The sequence below is a fragment of the Pongo pygmaeus genome, chromosome 8 (genome assembly GCF_028885625.2).
Source record: "Pongo pygmaeus isolate AG05252 chromosome 8, NHGRI_mPonPyg2-v2.0_pri, whole genome shotgun sequence".
Lineage (NCBI taxonomy): Eukaryota > Metazoa > Chordata > Mammalia > Primates > Hominidae > Pongo > Pongo pygmaeus.
This window is the reverse complement of record NC_072381.2, coordinates 31,620,722-31,640,837: the sequence shown is the minus strand read 5'-3', so window position 1 is coordinate 31,640,837 and position 20,116 is coordinate 31,620,722. Positions and strand designations below refer to the sequence as shown.

General features: G+C 41.5%; 1 protein-coding gene across 1 annotated transcript; it reads left to right on the top strand.

Annotated features, from left to right (window-relative positions):
* Positions 1-709: 709 nt before the first annotated feature.
* On the top strand, positions 710-18,611 carry LOC129044917 (lysozyme-like protein 2). The gene is given in 6 exon segments (XM_054503153.2): positions 710-748; positions 750-826; positions 3,492-3,655; positions 4,163-4,321; positions 17,500-17,578; positions 18,376-18,611. Coding segments are annotated over 6 exon segments (588 nt in total). The 3' UTR covers positions 18,446-18,611.
* The last annotated feature ends 1,505 nt before the right edge of the window (positions 18,612-20,116 follow it).

Here is a 20,116-nt window from a genome sequence, read left to right as displayed (position 1 = left end):
CATATTCCAATGAGAATTCATTTCAAATGTGTCATTAAATCTGAACACAGAAATAAATGGACCTTGAAACCAGCTCTTTATTGAGTCACAAAGTTTTAAGCCAAATTTTTAAAAAATAATGAAATCATGTTAATTATACATAAAAATTTTTTATTTCTTTTGTGGCCCTCCTTTGAAAATATTTTATTAATTAACAATATAACTATAGCAAATAAATGTGCTGTTAATAAATTTTTAATGTTAATTTCACCTCTGTTATTCATTTTCAGATTTTAGTTTTGTGTATGTTGATAATTTATATAGCATATTAGTACAGAGGTACAGAAGTGTGATTTATAATTTAATATACATCTAAGGGGATACATGCTTAACTTTATCAATGGAATTTGTGATAAAGTTTGCAGACTATTGCCTTAGAGAAGAGCTCTCACTCGGGAGGCCCTGGCCAAGTTGTGTAGTGAGGAGAGTTGTTGAGAGGAAAAGAGAAAAAATGAGAGGTATTAAGGCCCAGAAGAGAGTTATCACCTGCCTCAGAACACAAGCGTGCAGGATGATATAGCTTTTAGCGCCAAGAAGTAGAATTCTAGCATCTCTAGGTGGTGAGAAACAAAGGATTAAGAATTTTTTTTTCTCTAACACTCTAAAGAAAGGTTCTTGAGCTAGGAAAGGATTACTTGCGCCTTGTTAGAATCAGACATGGCTTCAGGGGATGCAGGACGCTCACCTGAGCTGCCAGTCACCGACTGAGTAAGTGGAGCGGTGTTTCTTCCACAGACTCAACTGAGAAGTCAGCATCTGGGGCAGGCACCATGAATCTGCCTTTTCAGTAAGACCTAAATCACTTTTATAAAGCCACCTATCCCTGAGAACCAGCAATGGCAGGTTCTTGAAGGATGTAGAACATGATGCTTGGGGTTATCATTGCTACGGGTTTTGTTTTGACTTGTTTGAGATCAGTTAACATTCTAAGGCAGGGGATGGAAACCAACTTTATTTGTAAGCTCTGCATCTTTTTTTTTTTTTTTTTTTTTTGAGACAGGGTGTCACTCTGTTGCCCAGGCTGGAGTGCAGTGGCACAACCACAACTCACAAGATCCTCAACCTCCCAGCCTTAAAAGATCCTCCCACCTCAGCCTCCCAAATAGGTGGGACCACAGTCACACAACACTATGCCTGGCTAATTTTTGTGTATTTGGTAGTGACAGAGGTCTACCTTTGTTGCCCAGGCTGGTCTCAAACTCCTGGCTTCAAGCAATTTGCCCTCTTCACCCTCACAAAGTGCTGAGATTACAGGTGTGAGCCACCATGCCCTGCCCAAGCTCTGCATCTTAAACCTCGTTTGTCTGTCCCTCACAGCTTAACACAATGCTGCACACCACGGACTGGCATGCTCTCTCTGAAAAGAGCCAGATAATAATATGTTAGGCTTTGTGGTCTATACAGCCTCAAACACAGCTACTCAACTCTGCCTCTGCAGCAGGAAATCAGCCACCAACAATATATTAGCAAATGGGTGTAGCTATGTTTCAATAAAACTTTACATACAAAAGCGGGCCTGGTTTGCCCATGCTTGCTATTCGTGTTTGTAATGTACATGCCCCTCATGCAATGCAGTTCCTTACCTTATTGCTTAGTCACCTTAAAGCCCTGCTTGTTACTCGGTGCGGTGGCCTTGCCGATGACTACTTATCCCTGTTTTGGGCCTAGCCTTTCAACGCAGGAATCCAGCCCCGGGGAGGGAAACTAATGACTGGAGAAGTTTCTAGGCAAGTGCAGAAAATGACACGGGATGAACATATGTAAGAACATCAAGTTCAGGATCCTGAGCAGTTGTCAGAAATTTCACTTCACCCCATCCCAGCAAGGCTGTTGTATTTGGGGATGACATTATTTCAAGAGAGGAGGAGATTGTGGAAAATCAGTAGGCAGCCGGAGATGGTGCTCTTGATCATACTCCCATTTCAGACGATTCTGTGGGGGCCTCTTTATTGTCCCTTTGCTCCCCCAGGTGCTTTCCTCCTTTCATGAGGCATTGTCCTCCATCCCTCTTTTTCCCCAGTCAGGTGCCAGACTTTTAGGAGGCCGCCCAGAGCACTGGTGGTGAAGCTTAGCAAAGCAATGCATTTGCAATCTAAGATAAAACACTAGTACTTTGGAAGCAATGCTCCCACATTTTGAAATGCATCAAGAAAAGAAAATGAAAGATTAGGTGCTTAATCTTCACCCTTCAATAAACCCCCAAATGATAAATTTTTTTTTTTTTTTTTTTTGAGGCAGAGTCTCACTCTGTCTCCCAGGCTGGAGTGCAACGGTGTGATCTCGGCTCACTGCAAGCTCAACCTCCTGGGTTCGCACCATTCTTCTGCCTCAGCCTCCCGAGTAGCTGGGACTATAGGCACACGCCACCATACCCGGCTAATTTTTTTGTATTTTTAGTAGAGACTGGGTTTCACCATGTTAGCCAGGATGGTCTTGATCTCCTGACCTCGTGATCCGCCCGCCTCAGCCTCCCAAAGTGCTGGAATTACAGATGTGAGCCACCGCGCCCGGCCCAAACTATGAATCTTAAAGTTTTCCATACAGGCCCATGTGTATTTCATCTCTGGCTGAAATGGGGTGTCTGTTTCTACACATCCAGTTGATTCTTGAACAAATGTAGGGGTCAGGGGCGCCAATGCCTGCTCAGTTGAAAATCTGCATGTAACTTTTGACTCCCCAGAAGCTTAACAACTAATAGCCTACTGCTGACTGGAAGACTTACCAATAACATAAACAGCCAATAAACACATATTTTTTATGTTCTATGTCTATACTGGATTCTTACAATAAAGTAAGCTAGAGAAAAGAAAATGTTATTAAGAAAATCCTAAGGAAGAGAAGATATATCTACTATTTGTAAATATTAACTATTTGTTAATACTAAATATTTACTATTATATTATATTTACTATTTGTTAAGTGGAAGTGGATCATCATAAAGGCCTTCATTCTGGTTGTCTTCACATTGAGCAGGCTGAGGTGGAGGAGGAAGAGGAGGGATTGGTCTTGCTGTCTCAGGGGTGGCAGAGGCAGAAGAAAATTTACGGATAAATGGACCCACGCAGTTCAAACCTATGTTGTTCAAGGGTCAGCAGTATAGGGAATGTTTCACCCTTGTATTCTATTTTTTATTCATAGAATTAAAATAGAAATCCTAAAAATGTCCCCTGTGGTTTTCACCTGGATGTGTATTAAGGAGGGTTAATTTTTTCGCTTGCTTAACCCTGAGAACACAGCATTGACTTGAAAGTTACTGTATAGAAAAGCATTAAGGAGAGAGTCTGCAGTCACATTCCTTCCCTGGACCGTAGAGTGGCCGGTTTTCCCTGATGGTGGCACTGAATGACCAAAGTGACAGGCAGCATCTAGGCAGGGCTGTGCACAGTCACCGCCGCTGGATTTCAAAGTTCCTGAATCAAGATCGTCTGACCTGTTCTCCTGCTCTTTGGCAGGTTCTGTCTCCGGCAGACTTTGAGGATGAAGGCTGTGGGCATTCTGACCCTCATTGGCTGCCTGGTCACAGGCGCCGAGTCCAAAATCTACACTCGCTGCAAACTGGCAAAAATATTCTCGAGGGCTGGCCTGGACAATTACTGGGGCTTCAGCCTTGGAAACTGTGAGATTATTTCTTTCCTGCTCTCCTTCTGTCCTTGACCTTTCCCCTGAGATGTTGAAGGTCCTGGCCATACTCCCTGCTGTGTCTTCCCAACTACTCCTGCTCTGCCCTCACCGCACCCAGGGGTGGCTGCTAGCCTAACTGTGGCTCTCTGGGTCTCCTCTCCGTCCTCCCCTGCCCCTCATGTCCTTATTCCTGGAGTCCTGTCCTCACGACACTAGCCAGGGAAGGGGAAAATAATGCCACCTCTGCTGGCATTGTGGGGAGCCGGGGGACCTGACTTTTGGTCTAGATTAGGCTCAGCCCCTGACTGGGTGTGCAGCTTCAGGTGTGCCATCCCAGCCCCCGATGTGCCCCTCGTGTGCCCCCTGGGTGCATGCCTGCCCTGCCCAAGGTGTATTGGGAGGAAGCAGTCAGGTAACAGGGATAAGGAAACTCGCCCTCAGACCAGGCTTAGAGCAAACGATGCACTTCCTTTGCTGGCGTTTCTGGCTTTCCCCCCTTCAGGGATCTGCATGGCATATTATGAGAGCGGCTACAACACCACGGCCCAGACGGTCCTGGATGACGGCAGCATTGACTATGGCATCTTCCAGATCAACAGCTTCGTGTGGTGCAGACGCGGAAAGCTGAAGGAGAACAACCACTGCCACGTCGCCTGCTCAGGTGAGGCTCTGACTTTCCAGGAATGCCTTCCTCAGGACCAGGCGAGAAAGCCGACGATGGGATCACCAACCATGTTTTGCTTTAACTAAAATTTGGAGTTCAGACTTGCAAATAGGTCTGTTCCAGGTTGGTAAATTATGCAACAGTTTCCAAGGTGACACTCAGGATCCTGCGGCTGACTTGTCCAAAGATGACTTATTCCTTGTAGGACAGTTTTATGAAGCCCTCCACTAAAGCAGGGGGATGGACAAGCAACCCTACTGCCCTTTCATGTATAGAGATATTTGATGTCTTCAGTAAGAAAAAGGAAGCTGCCTACCAGCTGCTTTCCATAAGCAATTCACTCAAAGGAGGCAGTTTGTACTTCTTTGAGCAGAATGAGATGAATACAATTTACGTTTCTTTCTCTTTTCTGTTTTTTGAGACAGGGTCTCACTCTGTTGCCGAGGCTGGAGTATAGTGGTGCGTTCATAGCTCATTGCAGTCTTGACCTCCATGACTCAAGCAACCTTCCCTGCTCTGGGTGGCTAGAACTACAGACATATGCCCAGCTATTTTTATTTTTATTTTTATTTTTTTTGTAAAAACAGAGTCTGTCTGTGGGGTCTTGCTATGGGGGTCTCGCCCAGGCTGGTCTTGAACTCCTGGCCTAAGGTGACTCTCTGACTTCACTCTTGTACCTTACATGGCAAAAGGGACTTTGCAGATGTGAGGAAGGATCTGAGCTTGAGCAAGAGAGATTATCCTGGGCAATGTGGGTGGAGCCAATCCAAACTCATGAGTCCTTAGAAGGAGAGAATCTTGTCCAGCATACCAAGTCATTAAAATATCATTGAATTCACTTAGAAAGGAATTTAGGTTTCTATTGCTGCCCTAAAAAATTACCACAAACTTGTGGCTTAAACACCACAAAATTTCCCTACAGTCCTCTAGGCTGGAAGAGTTCCAGGGGATTCACAGGGCTGAAGTCAAGGTGCTGACAGGTCTGTTTTCCTTTCTGGAGACTCTGTGGGAAGATCCATGTCCTTGCTCATTTGGGTTTTGGCAGAGTTCAGTTCCTTGGGGTTGTCGAACTGAGATCCCTGTTGCTTGCAGGTTGTCACCCAAGGGCCATTCCAGGCTTCTAGGGACCACTCACACCTCTTGACTCATGGCCCCTTACTCCATCTTCACAGCCAGCAATGGTGGGTCGAGTCCCTTTCACACTTTGAATCTTTCCTCCTTCTTCTGTCATGGGATCTCTCTGTAACCACAGCTGGGCAAGATTCTCTGCTTCTAAGGACTCAGGCAGAGTCCCTTTTGCCATGTAAGGTACAAGAGTGAAGTCAGAGAGTCACCTTAGGCCAGGAGTTCAAGACCAGCCTGGGCGAGACCCCATAGCGAGACCCTACAGCCAGACTCTGTCTCCACAAAAATTAAAAATAGCTGGGCATATGCCTGTAGTTCTAGCCAGCCAGAGTACATTTTTTGAGAACCAAGTTGTTACATTCTTTACCTCCCATATCATAAAGTATCCTGGCTGGAAGACAGAACAAATGCAAACTGGGTAATTGGAAGAGAATGTTAATAGACTCTACTTACAAAGATCTGATCAAATCATAGAAAAACCATGGCAATAGTGAAGTGAGGGATTAGGAACCCCTTGCCCAAAGAGGAATGGAAAAAGAGCTGTGACCAGCACTGAGGTACAAAAGGTCTGCCGGGAGACGACTGCCTTCTAGGATCTGAGATCTTCCCTCAAGGGACATGACTTGTGCTGAGTGACCTGACAGAAATAAAGCCGGAAGATATTATATGTATATGCCAACCTCAGTGTCCTTCCTCTGTCCCTTCCCTGCTGATGCCTACTCTTATTTAAACCCCTCTAGAAGTCAGAGGACATGGGAATCCATTGACGCCAACTGTGTGTGTCGGCCTCCGAGTGCACAGAGCATGGTGGAGAAGGGTAGAGAGTAGATCCATCAGGGCAAAGATGAGATACTCAGCTCAGCTCCCATGCATCCTCTCTCACAAAACTATAGGAAAACGTACTCCACCAAAAGGATAAACTAAAACAATTAAGAGGAAACATAGTTCAGGAAACAAGGGACTCGATAAGAGAGAAAGGCAAGAGGAATGCCCAGCCTGAGAGTGAAGGATTATCCCAGGATGAGCTTTTATTAAAGATTTCTAGTTACACCTCATTACGGTCAGAGAATATGGTCTATATCAGTAGTCCCCAACCTTTTTGGCACCAGGAAACAGTTTGTGGAAGACAAATTTTCCATGGACCAGGGGGTGGAGGATTGTTTCAGGATGATTCAAGTGTATTACACTTATTGTCCACTTTATTTCTATTATTATTACATTGCAATATATAAGGAATAATTATGCAACTCACCATAATGTAGAATCAGTGGGAGTCCTCAGCTTATTTTCCTGCAACTAGACAGTCCCATCTGGGGGTGATGGGAGACAGTGACAGATCATCAGGCGCTAGATTCTCATAAGGAGAATGTAACCTAGACCCCTCGCAAGGGCAGTTCACAGTAGGGTTTGCACTCATATAAGAATCTAATGCGGCCACTGATCTGACAGGAGGTGGAGCCCAGACAGTAATGTGGGAGATGGGGAGTGTCTGTAAATACAGATGAAGATTCACTCACTCACCTGCTGCTCACCTTCTGCTGTGAGGCCACAGATCCACATAGGTCTGTAGTTCAGGGATTGGAGATCCCAGGTCTATATGATTTCAAACCTTTAATATTTCTTTAACCTTGTTTTACAGCACAGCAAATGTGTCTTATGGTGAATGTGCATTTGAAAAAAATGTGCATTTTATATTCGGTGGGTGGATGTTCTATAAATGATTGTTACATCCTTTCTGATTTTCTTACTTGTTCTATTATACAGTGAGAAATACATATTGAAATTTGCAACTATCATTTTAGCTTTGTCTATTTCACCTTTCAGTCTTGTCCATTTTTGAAGTTCTGTTCTTAGGCACAGGCACGTATTCTTTGAGGATTGTTATGTCCTTGTGGTGAATTGACTCTTTTATCACTGGAGTCCAAGTTTCTCCTGAACTCTGGTGCTATTTCTCATCCAGAAATCTACTTTGTTTGATAGCAGTATAGCCCACTCTCGCTTTGAGGAGATATTTGTATAGTATGTTTCTTTCCATCCTTCTACTTTTAATCCATCTGTCTTTATATTTAAGGTGAATTATTTTTAAGTAATGTAGTTATGTTTTGCTTTTATATCCATTCTGGTAATTACTGCTTTTCAGTAGGAGTGATTAAACCATAGGTCAGCAAATGTTTGCCTAAAGGGACAACTGATAAATATTTTAGCCTTTTCAGGTCATATGGTTTCGATTGCAACTACTCGACCACGACAGAGTGTGGAAGCAGCCATAGAAAGTATGCAAATGAATGGGCCTGGCTGTGTTCCAATAAGGCTTTATTTACAGAAACGGGAGGTTGGCCTGCGGGTTATGCCATGATTAGGCCTCTTGCATTTAATGTGATTACTGATATGACTAGTTTTTTCTTTTCTTTTCTTTTTTTTTTTTTTTTTGTTGAGATGGAGTTTTGCTCTGTTGCCCAGGCTGGAGTGCAGTGGCACGATCTTGGCTCATTGCACCCTTTGCCTCCTGGGTTCAAGTGATTCTCCTGCCTCAGCCTCCTGAGTAGCTGGGACTACAGGCACATGCCACCACTCCTGGCTAATTTTTTGCACTTTTTTTAGTAGAGATGGGGTTTCACCGTGTTAGCCAGGATGGTCTCGATCTCCTGACCTTGTGATCTGCCTACCTTGGCCTCCCAAAGTGCTGGGATTCCAGGCGTGAGCCACTGCACCCGGCTGATATGGCTAGTTTTAAATTACATCTTGCTATTTTGTTTTCTGTTTGTGCTATCTATTCTTGGTTCCATTTTTTCTGCCTTCTTTTGAATTTATTGAATATTTTTTAGTATTCTTTTTTATTTCCTCCATTGGTTTGTTAGCTATACTTCTATTTTGTTTTTAGTAGTTACTCTAGGGTTTCCAATAGGCATCATTATCTTATTACATTTTACCTTCAAATAACACACCACTTCATATGTAACGTATGAGTTTCTTAACAGTATACTTCAATTTTTCCTATTCCATCCTTTGTGCTGTGTTGTCATGCATTTTTCTTCTATATTTGTATACCTCACAATGCATTTTTATAATTTTTTCTTTAAACAATTGTCTTTTAAATAAATTTTTAAATGAGAAAATAGTTTTATAGTATTTATTACATATTTACTATTTCCAATACTCTTCATTCCTTTGGTGGATTTACTTGAGCAGACAGTTAATTGATATCGTTTTCCTTCAGCCTAAAGAACTTTCTTTAACTTTATTTTGTTTTGTTTTAGAGTAGAGGTCTATTAGCAAGCATTCTCTCTGTCTGAAAATATCTCTACTTAGATTTTGAGGAATATTTTCTTTACATATAAAATTCTGGGCTGACAGTTCTTTTCCACCTCAAGTTGTTACTGTTGTTGTTTTGAGACAGGGTCGTGCTCTGTCTCAAAACAACACCGTGAATGTAGTGGTATGATCACAACTCACTGCAGCCTTGACCTCCTGGACTCAAGCAATTCTCATGCCTCAGCCTCCTGAGCAGCTGGGACCACAGGCTTGTGCCACCATGACTGGCTGATTTAAAAAAAAAAAAAATTGTAGAGATGGGGTCTTGTCATGTTGCCCAGGCTGGTCTCAAACTCCTGGGCACAGGCAACCCTCTCACCTCAGCCTCCCAAAGTGCTGGGATTACAGTTGTGAGCCACCACACTTGGCTTCAAGTTTTTAAAGATATTTGGTTGCCTTCTGGCTTGCCTTGTGTATGATGGGAAACCAGTGATTTCCTTCTGTTTGTCCCCAGTATGTAATATGTGTTTTTTTTCTCTAATTGTTTTTAAGATTTTCTCTTTGTCACTCATTTTCAGCAATTCGATGATGTGTGATATTTGTGTTTATCTTACTTGGTATTCATTAACATTTTGTATCCCTGAGTTTATAATTTTCATTAAATTTGGAAACATTTCAGCCATTCTTTCTTCTAATGCTTTTCTTTTCTCCTTCAAGAATTCTAACGGCATGTATGTTCGATCGCTGATGCTGTCCCATTCATCATTGAGGTTCCTCATTTTTTAGTCTTTTTCCCTCCCTGTGTTTTATTTTCAATAGTTTCCATTACTATGTCTTCAAGTCCACTGTTACTTTTTTTTTTAATGCTAATCTATTAAACTTATTGATTGGATGTTTCTTTTCAGATACTGTGTTTTTTATTTGGCATCATAATTTTTTGTATCTTTCATTTCATTTTATTCCTGTTTCTCTTTAAGTCCTTGATATAAATCATCATATTTATAAGCAGTGATTTAAATTTCTTATCAGCTAATTCAATCAACTGTCATTTCTGAGTCTTGCCCTTGACCGATCTTTCTCTTAGTATGTGTCACATTTCTCTGCCTCTGCACATGGAATAATTTTTTATTGAATACCCACACAGTGTATGTGTTGACGGCTTTGTGAGTCCTTGGGTCTTGTCTTCTTAGTTTAAAAGAATTTCAACAAAAGACACACAGCAAAGGAGATGTAGCATAAAGTAATTTATTGAGAAAGAAAAAGACTATTTTGAAAGTTAGGTGCAGAATAGACAGTACACCCTGAGAGAGGAAGATTTCAGGGCAGGCTGCTCATGAAGATTGGACAGCAAAGACCGGTACCAGGGATGCTCCCTTTAATGGAGTCTTCCATGGTTATTCATAAGTGGTGGGAAGAGGTGTTGCTAACAAGCGTGTTCTGGGCGATCCTCTTGGTGCACTTGCTCAGTAGCTGTACATGCTTGTCCATACATCTCATGTCTCATTAGCATCTTAAATCTCCACCCAGGGATGTGTTTTTTATTTTTATTTTTTGTGTGTTCTAATAAAACTTTATTTAAGAAAACAGCAGTGGCCTCATGCTGCAGTTTACCAACATCTGCCCTTGAGGAAATTCTAAACAATCCTTCTCTTCTCCTTGTAGAAGATGATATTACACAATTTTTGGCATATGAAGAAGCAATCGATAAATACAAGCACAAAAATATGTAGAAAAATCATATTATCTGTGCCAAACAGAAAATTGCAGAAATATTTCCTTTTTGCAGATTTTTGTGAATTTTTCCAGCTTTTTAACACTTGCAACATGCTATCTTTTTAGTATTTGAAATAGGTGTCCCTTTAATATCTAAATTTTCTTTTCTTTTTTTTAAATTTTATTATTATTATACTTTAAGTTTTAGGGTAAATGTGCACAACGTGCACGTTTCTTACATATGTATACATGTGCCATGTTGGTGTGCTGCACCCATTAACTCGTCATTTAGCATTAGGTATATCTCCTGATGCTATCCCTCCCCGCTGCTCCCACCCCACAACAGTCCCCAGTGTGTGATGTTCCCCTTCCTGTGTCCATGTGTTCTCATTGCTCAATTCCCACCTATGAGTGAGAACATGTGGTGTTTGGTTTTTTGTCCTTGTGATAGTTTGCTGAGAATGATGGTTTCCAGCTTCATCCATGTCCCTACAAAGGACATGAACTCATCCTTTTTATGGCTGCATAGTATTCCATGGTGTATATGTGCCACATTTTCTTAATCCAGTCTATCATTGTTGGACATTTGGGTTGGTTCCAAGTCTTTACTATTGTGAATAGTGCCACAATAAACATATGTGTCCATGTGTCTTTATAGCAGCATGATTTATAATCCTTTGGGTATATACCAAGTAATGGGATGGCTGGGTCAAATGGTATTTCTAGTTCTAGATCCCTGAGGAATCACCACACTGACTTTCACAATGGTTGAACTAGTTTACAGTCCCACCAACAGTGTAAAAGTGTTCCTATTTCTCCACATCCTCTCCAGCACCTGTTGTTTCCTGACTTTTTAATGATTGCCATTCTAACTGGTGTGAGATGGTATCTCATCGTGATTTTGATTTGCATTTCTCTGATGGCCAGTGATGATGAGCATGTTTTCATGTGTCTTTTGGCTGCATAAATGTCTTCTTTTGAGAAGTGTCTGTTCATATCCTTTGCCCACTTTTTGATGGGGTTGTTTGTTTTTTTCTTGTAAATTTGTTTATGTTCTTTGTAGATTCTGGATATTAGCCCTTTGTCAGATGAGTAGATTGCAAAAATTTTCTCCCATTCTGTAGGTTGCCTGTTCACTCTGATGATAGTTTTTGCTGTGCAGAAGCTCTTTAGTTTAATTAGATCTCATTTGTCAATTTTGGCTTTTGTTGCCATTGCTTTTGGTGTTTTAGACATGAAGTCTTTGCCCATGCCTATGTCCTGAATGGTATTGCCTAGGTTTTCTTCTGGGGTTTTTATGGTTTTAGGTCTACCATTTAAGTCTTTAATCCACCTCGAATTAATTTTTGTATAAGGTGTAAGGAAGGGATCCAGTTTCAGCTTTCTACATATGGCCTGCCAGCTTTCCCAGCACCATTTATTAAATAGAGAATTCTTTCCCCATTTCTTGTTTTTGTCAGGTTTGTCAAAGATCAGATAGTTGCAGATATGCGGCATTATTTCTGAGGGCTCTGTTCTGTTCCATTGGTCTATATCTCTGTTTTGGTACCAGTAGCATGCTGTTTTGGTTACTGTAGCCTTGTAGTATAGTTTGAAGTCAGGCAGCATGATGCCTCCAGCTTTGTTCTTTTGGCTTAGGATTGACTTGGCAATGTGGGCTCTTTTTTGGTTCCATATGAACTTTAAAGTAGTTTTTTCCAATTCTGTGAAGAAAGTCCTTGGTAGCTTGATGGGAATGGCAATGAATCTATAAATTACCTTGGGCAGTATGGCCATTTTCATGATATTGATTCTTCCTACCCATGAGCATGGAATGTTCTTCCATTTGTTTGTATCCTCTTTTATTTCATTGAGCAGTGGTTTGTAGTTCTCCTTGAAGAGGTCCTTCACATCCCTTGTAAGTTGGATTCCTAGGTATTTTATTCTCTTTGAAGCAATTGTGAATGGGAGTTCACTCATGATTTGGCTCTCTGTCTGTTATTGGTGTGTAAGAATGCTTGTGATTTTTGCACATTGATTTTGTATCCTGAAACTTTGCTGAAGTTGCCTATCAGCTTAAGGAGATTTTGGGCTAAGATGATGGGGTTTTCTAGATATACAATCATGTCATCTGCAAACAGGGACAATTTGGCTCCCTCTTTTCCTAATTGAATACCCTTTATTTCCTTCTCCTGCCTGATTGCCCTGGCCAGAACTTCCAACACTATGTTGAATAGGAGTGGTGAGAGAGGGCATCCCTGTTTTGTGCCAGTTTTCAAAGGGAATGCTTCCAGTTTTTTCTTTTCTTTTTTTTTTTTTTTTTTTGGGACAGAGTCTCACTCTGTCACCCAGGCTGAAGTGCAGTGGCACAATCTTGGCTCACTGCAACCTCTGCCTCCAGGGTTCAAGCAATTCTCCTGCCTCAGCCTCCCGAGTAGCTGGGATTACAGGCGTGTGCCACCACAGCCAGCTAATTTTTGTATTTTTAGTAGAGATAGGTTTTGCCATGTTGGCCAGGCTGGTCTCAAACTCCTGACCTCAAGTGATCTGCCTGCCTCAGCCTCCTGAAGTGCTGAGATTACAGGTGTGAGCTGCCACGCCCGGTCGACATACTTTCGTAAGCAAATTCAGTTGTGTCCAACGAGTACTTTCAAAACATCCCAATTGTGCAACAAAATGCTCTAACAACATAGGAGGGGACAAACAACTTTACGTGGTGTCTGCTTCCTGGTCCTGCATGGCCTGACCCTTTCAGGAATCCTTACAGGGCATTGCCAGCCACGCAAACTGCCCTGCCCCCAGTACAAATGTGCGCTTTCTGTACATGCCTGGGATGACCTCCAATCCCAGAATAACAGAATGTGATCTGCTTCCCCCTCACTGTGTCTCTCCAACCCCTAGAGACAGCCCCAAACCCATGTCTCCCAGGAAATATGCTAGACCACTTCCAAACACAAACCAGTGTCTCAGCATTTATCGAGAGCTTATGCACCTGAAATAAAGGGTCTCTAAGTAATTTGCACATATATCAGGTACCAAATGCTTATGTTTTGATAACCTCATAGGTAAATTATTACTAGAAAAATTAATTAGAAGTATATTAAAGTATATTAAAAGTAAATAATTACTAGAAAAATTAAAAGTATATTTTCATTATCAACTTTATTAGCATATACTGTTTCATGAGCAGGAATCTTTGCTTAAGTGGCCTCTGTTGGAAGAAGGAATCAGAGGAAAACAGAATTTAAGCCCTCTATTGGAATACAGGCTCATTAACTGGGTGTGTGAACTCGGTTTATGGGGATAAAATGGTACCCATAGAAATGGTTGTTCTGAGGACTGATGGAGATTTTGCGTGAAGAGATTTAACATGTGCCAGACATAGAGTAAGATTTCAATAAAGTATTAGCTGGTGGTAATAGCTATTATTATCCTAAATATTTATATCTCAAGAAGATAGGCAAAAGACTTTTTTGTTGTTGTTTCTTTGATTGTTTGTTTTGAGATGGATGTTTGTTTTAGAGGATGGTCTCCATCTCCTGACCTGGTGATCTTCCTGCCTTGGCCTCCCAAAGTGCTGGGATTACAGGCGTGAGCCACCACACCAGGCTGGCAAGAGACTTTTAGAAGCTGATATAGCTTTAGTTTTCACTGTAGAACTATAAACCAAATGCTAGTGAATTTGCATACGTTGTTTCAATTGCTATCTCTTACAGATGATATATTATGTTACTTTTTCTCCTGGTTAATAGAATTTTGTTTTAAATAAAAATTAAGCCACATTTAGAATAAATTTTCTTAAAAGAAATCTATCACTACGTTTATCTTCTAGTGAAGCCTAACTGAGAAAGCAACAAAATTAGCAACTCAAGGAAATAGCATGCTCAAGGAAAAATTCCACTTTCAACTGAGTTAACAAAATAATTTGGAATTACAATGCCTTATTGAAATGCAACATTTTATGCTAACATTATTTTTTGTTATTTTTCTTGTAATAAAACTAGTACATTTCGATTGTAAAAAATTTTAGAAAATATACAGTAAAGACATAAAAGCATTGGTGAACCCACAGTTAACAGCCAATCTTTCTTAAAATACTGGTGAATTAATGACTATCTTTTTTTTTTCTAAACCAGTACTATCTAATAGAACTTTCCATGATGACAAAAATGTCTTCCATCTGTGCTGTCAAACAGAACCACTAGCCATGAGTGGCTACAAAATATCCGAGATGTAGCTAGAACAAATAAGGAACTAAAGTTTTAATTGTGTTTAATGTTAATTAATTACAATTTTTTTAATTTTTCCCAGCTTTATTGAGGTATAACTGACAAATCAAGATTGTATATATTTAAAGTAAATAACATGATAATTTGATATATTTATACTTTGGGAAATGATCACTACAATCGAGTTTAACATTACCTCACATAGTTACTGTGTGTGTGTGAGAGGGTGTGTGTATGAGAGACAGAGAGGGAGACAGAGAGAAAAGAACACTTAAGATCTACTATCAGCAAATTTCAAGTAAGCAGTACAGTATAATTAACTATGGTCACAATAGCATACATTAGATCCCCAGACCTTCCTCACCTTATAACTGAAAGTTTGGACCCTTCCATCAGCATCTTCCCATTTTCCTCACCAGCCACCGCTCTACTCTCTGCTTTTATGAGTTCAACTTTTGTAGATTTTGCATATGAGTGAAATCATGTGGTATTTGTCTTTCTGGGTTTCACTTCCTTCACTTAGCATAACGTCCTTCCGTTCATCCATGTTGTTGCAAATGTCAGCATTTCCTTCTTTTCCATGACTGAATAATATTCCACTCTCTATATAAACATATTTTTATTCATTCATCTGTCAACAAATATAATTTTAATTTAAATTATCACATGTTGCTAATGCCTGCCATATTGGACAGTATAGCTCTTGATGGATATTTTTATGATATTGGGAACTTAACATTGCATTGGGAGCATTTCTCCATATTATTAAATATCCTGGGAAAACATAATTCAAACGGCTCTTTATTTTATTAAATGAAGGTATTATGATTAATTTGAATATCACTGATTATGAGGCAATTAGATTTTTTCCTTTTAACTCTTGTAAATAAAGCTATAGTAAACCACTTTGTAAAGAAATATTTGTCTGGCATCATGACTATTTCCTTAGGATACATCTGGAGAGAGAAATTATTAGGTGAAAGGATAAAAACCTCGTTAAGGCTCTAAACACATGCTGCTATGTTGGTTTCCTGAGACGTTGAATCCATTATACGCCCATGAGCAAGTATCCAGAGAACCTGCCTCTCTGTGCCCTTGTCAACATCAAGCATTACCCAATTCTCTTAAAAAAAAAAAAAATCTTTGCATAATTGACAAGCAGAAAGGAGATCAAGTGGTTTGAGTATTTTTGTCCTTGATTGGTGGTTGTGGTGGTCATGGAGATGGACCTCCCAGATCCCCTGCTAAGGGAAGACATGCCGCCCCTGCTGCAGTTGTGTGATGAGCAGACAGTACCTGCCACCTGCTTCAGGATTGGCTTCAGGTGCAGGTTGCTTCCTTCCGGGGTGACCCACACCCAGTGATGTGTGAGGCAGAGGCATGCGGACCTGGCATGTGGGCCTGACTTGGGCCACTCTGATGGGCAGTGCTCACTTGGGAGCTCATGGCTGGGCTGCCAAGGAATTGCTGGGTCTGTGTCACAAATGGACATCTGTGTCTGCCCATCCTGCTTCCCCCCAAACGATTCCTTTCATAGGTGTGGATTGCTGAAAATACCTGGCATTTCAAACCCATCTCAGCATCAGCTCCTGGAGGACTCAACTTGCAGTAGAAGTAATGTTGAACTTGTTTTATTTATTTACCTTTTTCTGTCATGTTTGTGTTGAGGATCTTGAGGCCGCTTCTAAGCAAGCAGGAAAGAATGTGGATATCAACTAATACATTTCAATTCAAAGATTTGTTGTGTCTGAAGCAATAGAAAAAATAATAGATGGCAGGGCGTGGTGGCTTATAATGTAATCCCAGCACTTTGGGAGGCCAAAGCCAGAGGATTTCTTGAGCCCAGGAGTTCCAGACCAGCCTGGTGAAACCCTGTCTCTACAAAAGTAAAAATAAAAAATGGTCAGGCGTGGTGGTGCATACCTGTATTCCCAGCTATTTTGAAGGCTGAGGTGGAAGGATGGCTTGAGGCCAGGAGATTGAGGCTGCAGTGAGCTATTATCATGCCACTGCACTCCAGCCTGGGTGACAGAGTGAGATTCTGTCTCAAAAAGGAAACAGAAAAGGAAAAGTAATAAAGGCAAAGACTGATGTATTTGCTTTAAAAGTTAAAACTTTCTGCACATGAAAAACACCCTGGATAAAATTTTTTTAAGACACAAACTGAAAAATGACAATAGATAAAATTTAATATTTACCTGTAAAGAAACCTTACATGTCAAACTAACCCAAATATAGAAAACACTGTACTATCCTGTCTTACGTGCCTTTTTTTTTTTTCTTAAGACAGAGTCTCACTCTGTTGCCCAGGCTGGAGTGCAGTGATGTAAACACAACTCATTTCAGCTTTGACCTCCTGGGCTCAAGTGATTCTCCTACCTCAGACTCCCGAGTAGCTGAGATCACAGGTGTGTGCCATCACACTAGGCTAATTTTTTTACGTTTTGTAGAGATGGGGTCTTGCTATGTTGCCCGGACTGGACTCAAACTCCTGGCCTCAAGTGATCCTCCTATCTCGGCCTCCCAAAGTGCTGGGATTGCAGGTCTGAGCCACTACGCCTGGCCTGCGCCTATTTCTTTAGGACATAAAGAACATTTTCACATGGCATCTTCCCTAAACACACTTCCAAAAACCCTTCAGGATTGGGCTCTTCCTCTGAAACGTCAGGTAGTGCAAGATAAAGATGGTCTTAAAACAAAAAGTTCTTTTCATTATAAAGAAGCTTAACAAAAATGAGATTGTGGCTTTGCAGGGAAAATTATAGTTCTTCCAACCTTCCCATCCCAAAAAGACTGAGAAAAGTGAAGTAAACTTGAGTTGGGGTCCCTCTCCAACAACAAAGTCTCGCCTAACCCTGATGACCTCTCTTTTTACAGCCTTGATCACTGATGACCTCACAGATGCGATTATCTGTGCCAAGAAAATTGTTAAAGAGACACAAGGAATGAACTATTGGTAAGAGTCTTTCCTTGGGAGACTTGGGCTGTCATGGGCAAAACCTAGTGTGTGTATTTATCACAGTTATGGTGGAATTGACAAACTCACCTCCGCAGAGTGGTCTAACCAATGGAACGAGACCTTGTCTATATTCTCCTCCATCGGTGTGCGGGTGTGCAATGAACATAGTAGCACATAGAAAGGGAGAGGAGACATGGGATTGGGTTAAGATAATTTGCAATTGCTTTTCATATGAGCATATTCCAAACAATGGAGAAAGGTATTTTCTAAAGTGACTTGGAAAGGGTCAATTGAGTCAATTCAACAGAGGGAAAAAAATACTTGAGTTTGCTCTAGATTTGGATAAGATTTTGAAGGTTATGGCAACATTTTGCAGGGAAAGAGAATGAGCAGCAGCAAGAGGAAAGTGAGCAGGTCTGTGTCATGGTGACTCAGCAGAAAGCGTCCCCAGCATTGAGCATGGGGCCTTGCATTCGCTGCTGCTGTGTTCTGGTGAACGTTGCCAGCCGGCCCCACTCAGAGAACCCGAATTTTCACAGATGTGGGTGTGCCATGAAATGACCCGTCCTTAAAAAAGTTGATTGCTTGTTGCTGAAGCTAACAATGGCTAGGAGAAAACCCGGAGACAAAAGTCTGAACAAGGCAAAATGACAGTGTCCTTGGATCTCAGAAGCGAATGAAACCCAACCCGGGGTTCCACTGGTGATTTTGGTTAATTTCTGTAGACTTTGAAACTGAGACGGTTTGGATTGTCATGCTTCTTTCTGCTGCTCTTGCTTCCCTCTCGTCCTCAGGCAAGGCTGGAAGAAACACTGTGAGGGGAGAGACCTGTCCGACTGGAAAAAAAGCTGTGAGGTTTCCTAAACCGGAACTGGACCCAGGATGCTTTGCAGCAACGCCCTAGGGTTTGCAGTGAATGTCCAAATGCCTGTGTCATCTTGTCCCGTTTCCTCCCAATATTCCTTCTCAAACTTGGAGAGGGAAAATTAAGCTATACTTTTAAGAAAATAAATATTTCCATTTAAATGTCTTCACCCTGACTCGGTTACCTTTTCTCTTTCTTTTCTTTCTTTCGTTCTCTTTCTTTCTTTCTCTCTCTCTTTCTTTCTCTCTCTTTTCTTTCTTTCTTTCTTTCTTTTTTCTTTCTCTCTCTCTCTTCCTTTCTTCCTTCCTCCCTCCTTCCCTTCTTTCTTTCTTTCTTTCTTTTTCTTTTTCCTTCCTTCCTTCCTTTTTTTTTTTTTCAGAGTCTTGTGCTCTGTCCCCCAGGCTGGAGTGCAGTAGTGCGATCTCAGCCCACTGCAACCTCCACCTCCCGGGTTCAAGCGATTCTTGTGCCTCAGCCTCCTGAGTAGCTGGGATTGCAGGCATGTGCCACCACACCCAGTTGGGGTTCCGCCATGTTGCCCAGCCTGGTCTCAAATTCCTGAGCTCAAGCTGATCTGCCCACCTTGGCATCCCAAAGTCCTGGGATTACAGGTATGAGCCACCGCACCCCACCCTGACTCAGTTTCAATGATGTCATAATGGCATCGGGTTAAGACTTGAAAAATTGCCTCCAAAATGCTCTAGCCCTGGGGGAAACAAACGTCCCTTCTTCATTGTAGAGAGTCCTGGTTCCTGTGGCCATTCAAAATAAGACTCATCCGAAAATAAGACTCCCTCATCTTCAGGGCCATCCTCAGAAACAAGACGCGTGCAGAAGGGTTAGGTTAAGAGCTAGGAGCACCTGAGGGGCGGAACCCCCTTAAGAGTACCCCAGAAGGACCATCGATGTATATACCCACAAGCCTAGACACCATTTTTCTACCTACAGGCACGCAAGAGATGCGGAGAGACAGGGCAACTGAGATTCATGGTTTGATGATTAAAATTCTCATGAAGGTTTTTAGTTGTATTTTCTGTATTTTGCATTCGGCATTTTCCAAGTTTTCCATGACATATCTTGCTATTGAAGAAAACCATCCACTTTTTTCCAGAAAAAAAAAAAAAGACTTCCAGTGAGGCACAGTGGCTCACGCTTTTAATCCCAACAATCTGGAAGGCCAAGGTGGGAAGATTGCTTGAGGCCAGGAGTTCGACAAGCCTGGGCAACATAGTAAGACTCTGTCTTTACAATATTTTTTAAGCCCTGCATGCATTAGGTATTTGTCCTAATGCTCTCCCTCTCCTTTCCCCCAACCCCCTCAACAGGCCCCAGTGTGTGATGTTCTGCTCCCAGTGTCCATATGTTCTCATTGTTCAACTCCCACTTATGAGTGAGAACATGTGGTGTTTGGTTTTCTGTTCTTATGTTAGTTTGCTGAGGATGATGGTTTCCAGCTTCATCCATGTCCCTGCAAAGGACATGAACTCATTCTTTTTTATGGCTGCAACATTTTTTTTTAATTGGAGCTTTTACCCCAAATCCTGCTGGAAAGTCGAATAGGACAAAATAGATAAAATTGCAGCTCTTACCCCCAACATCCAGAGAGTTCCCCGTGTTATTCCAGCTTCTACTTAAATCAAGCTTTTCAAACCCGGCCCAGATGGCTTTAA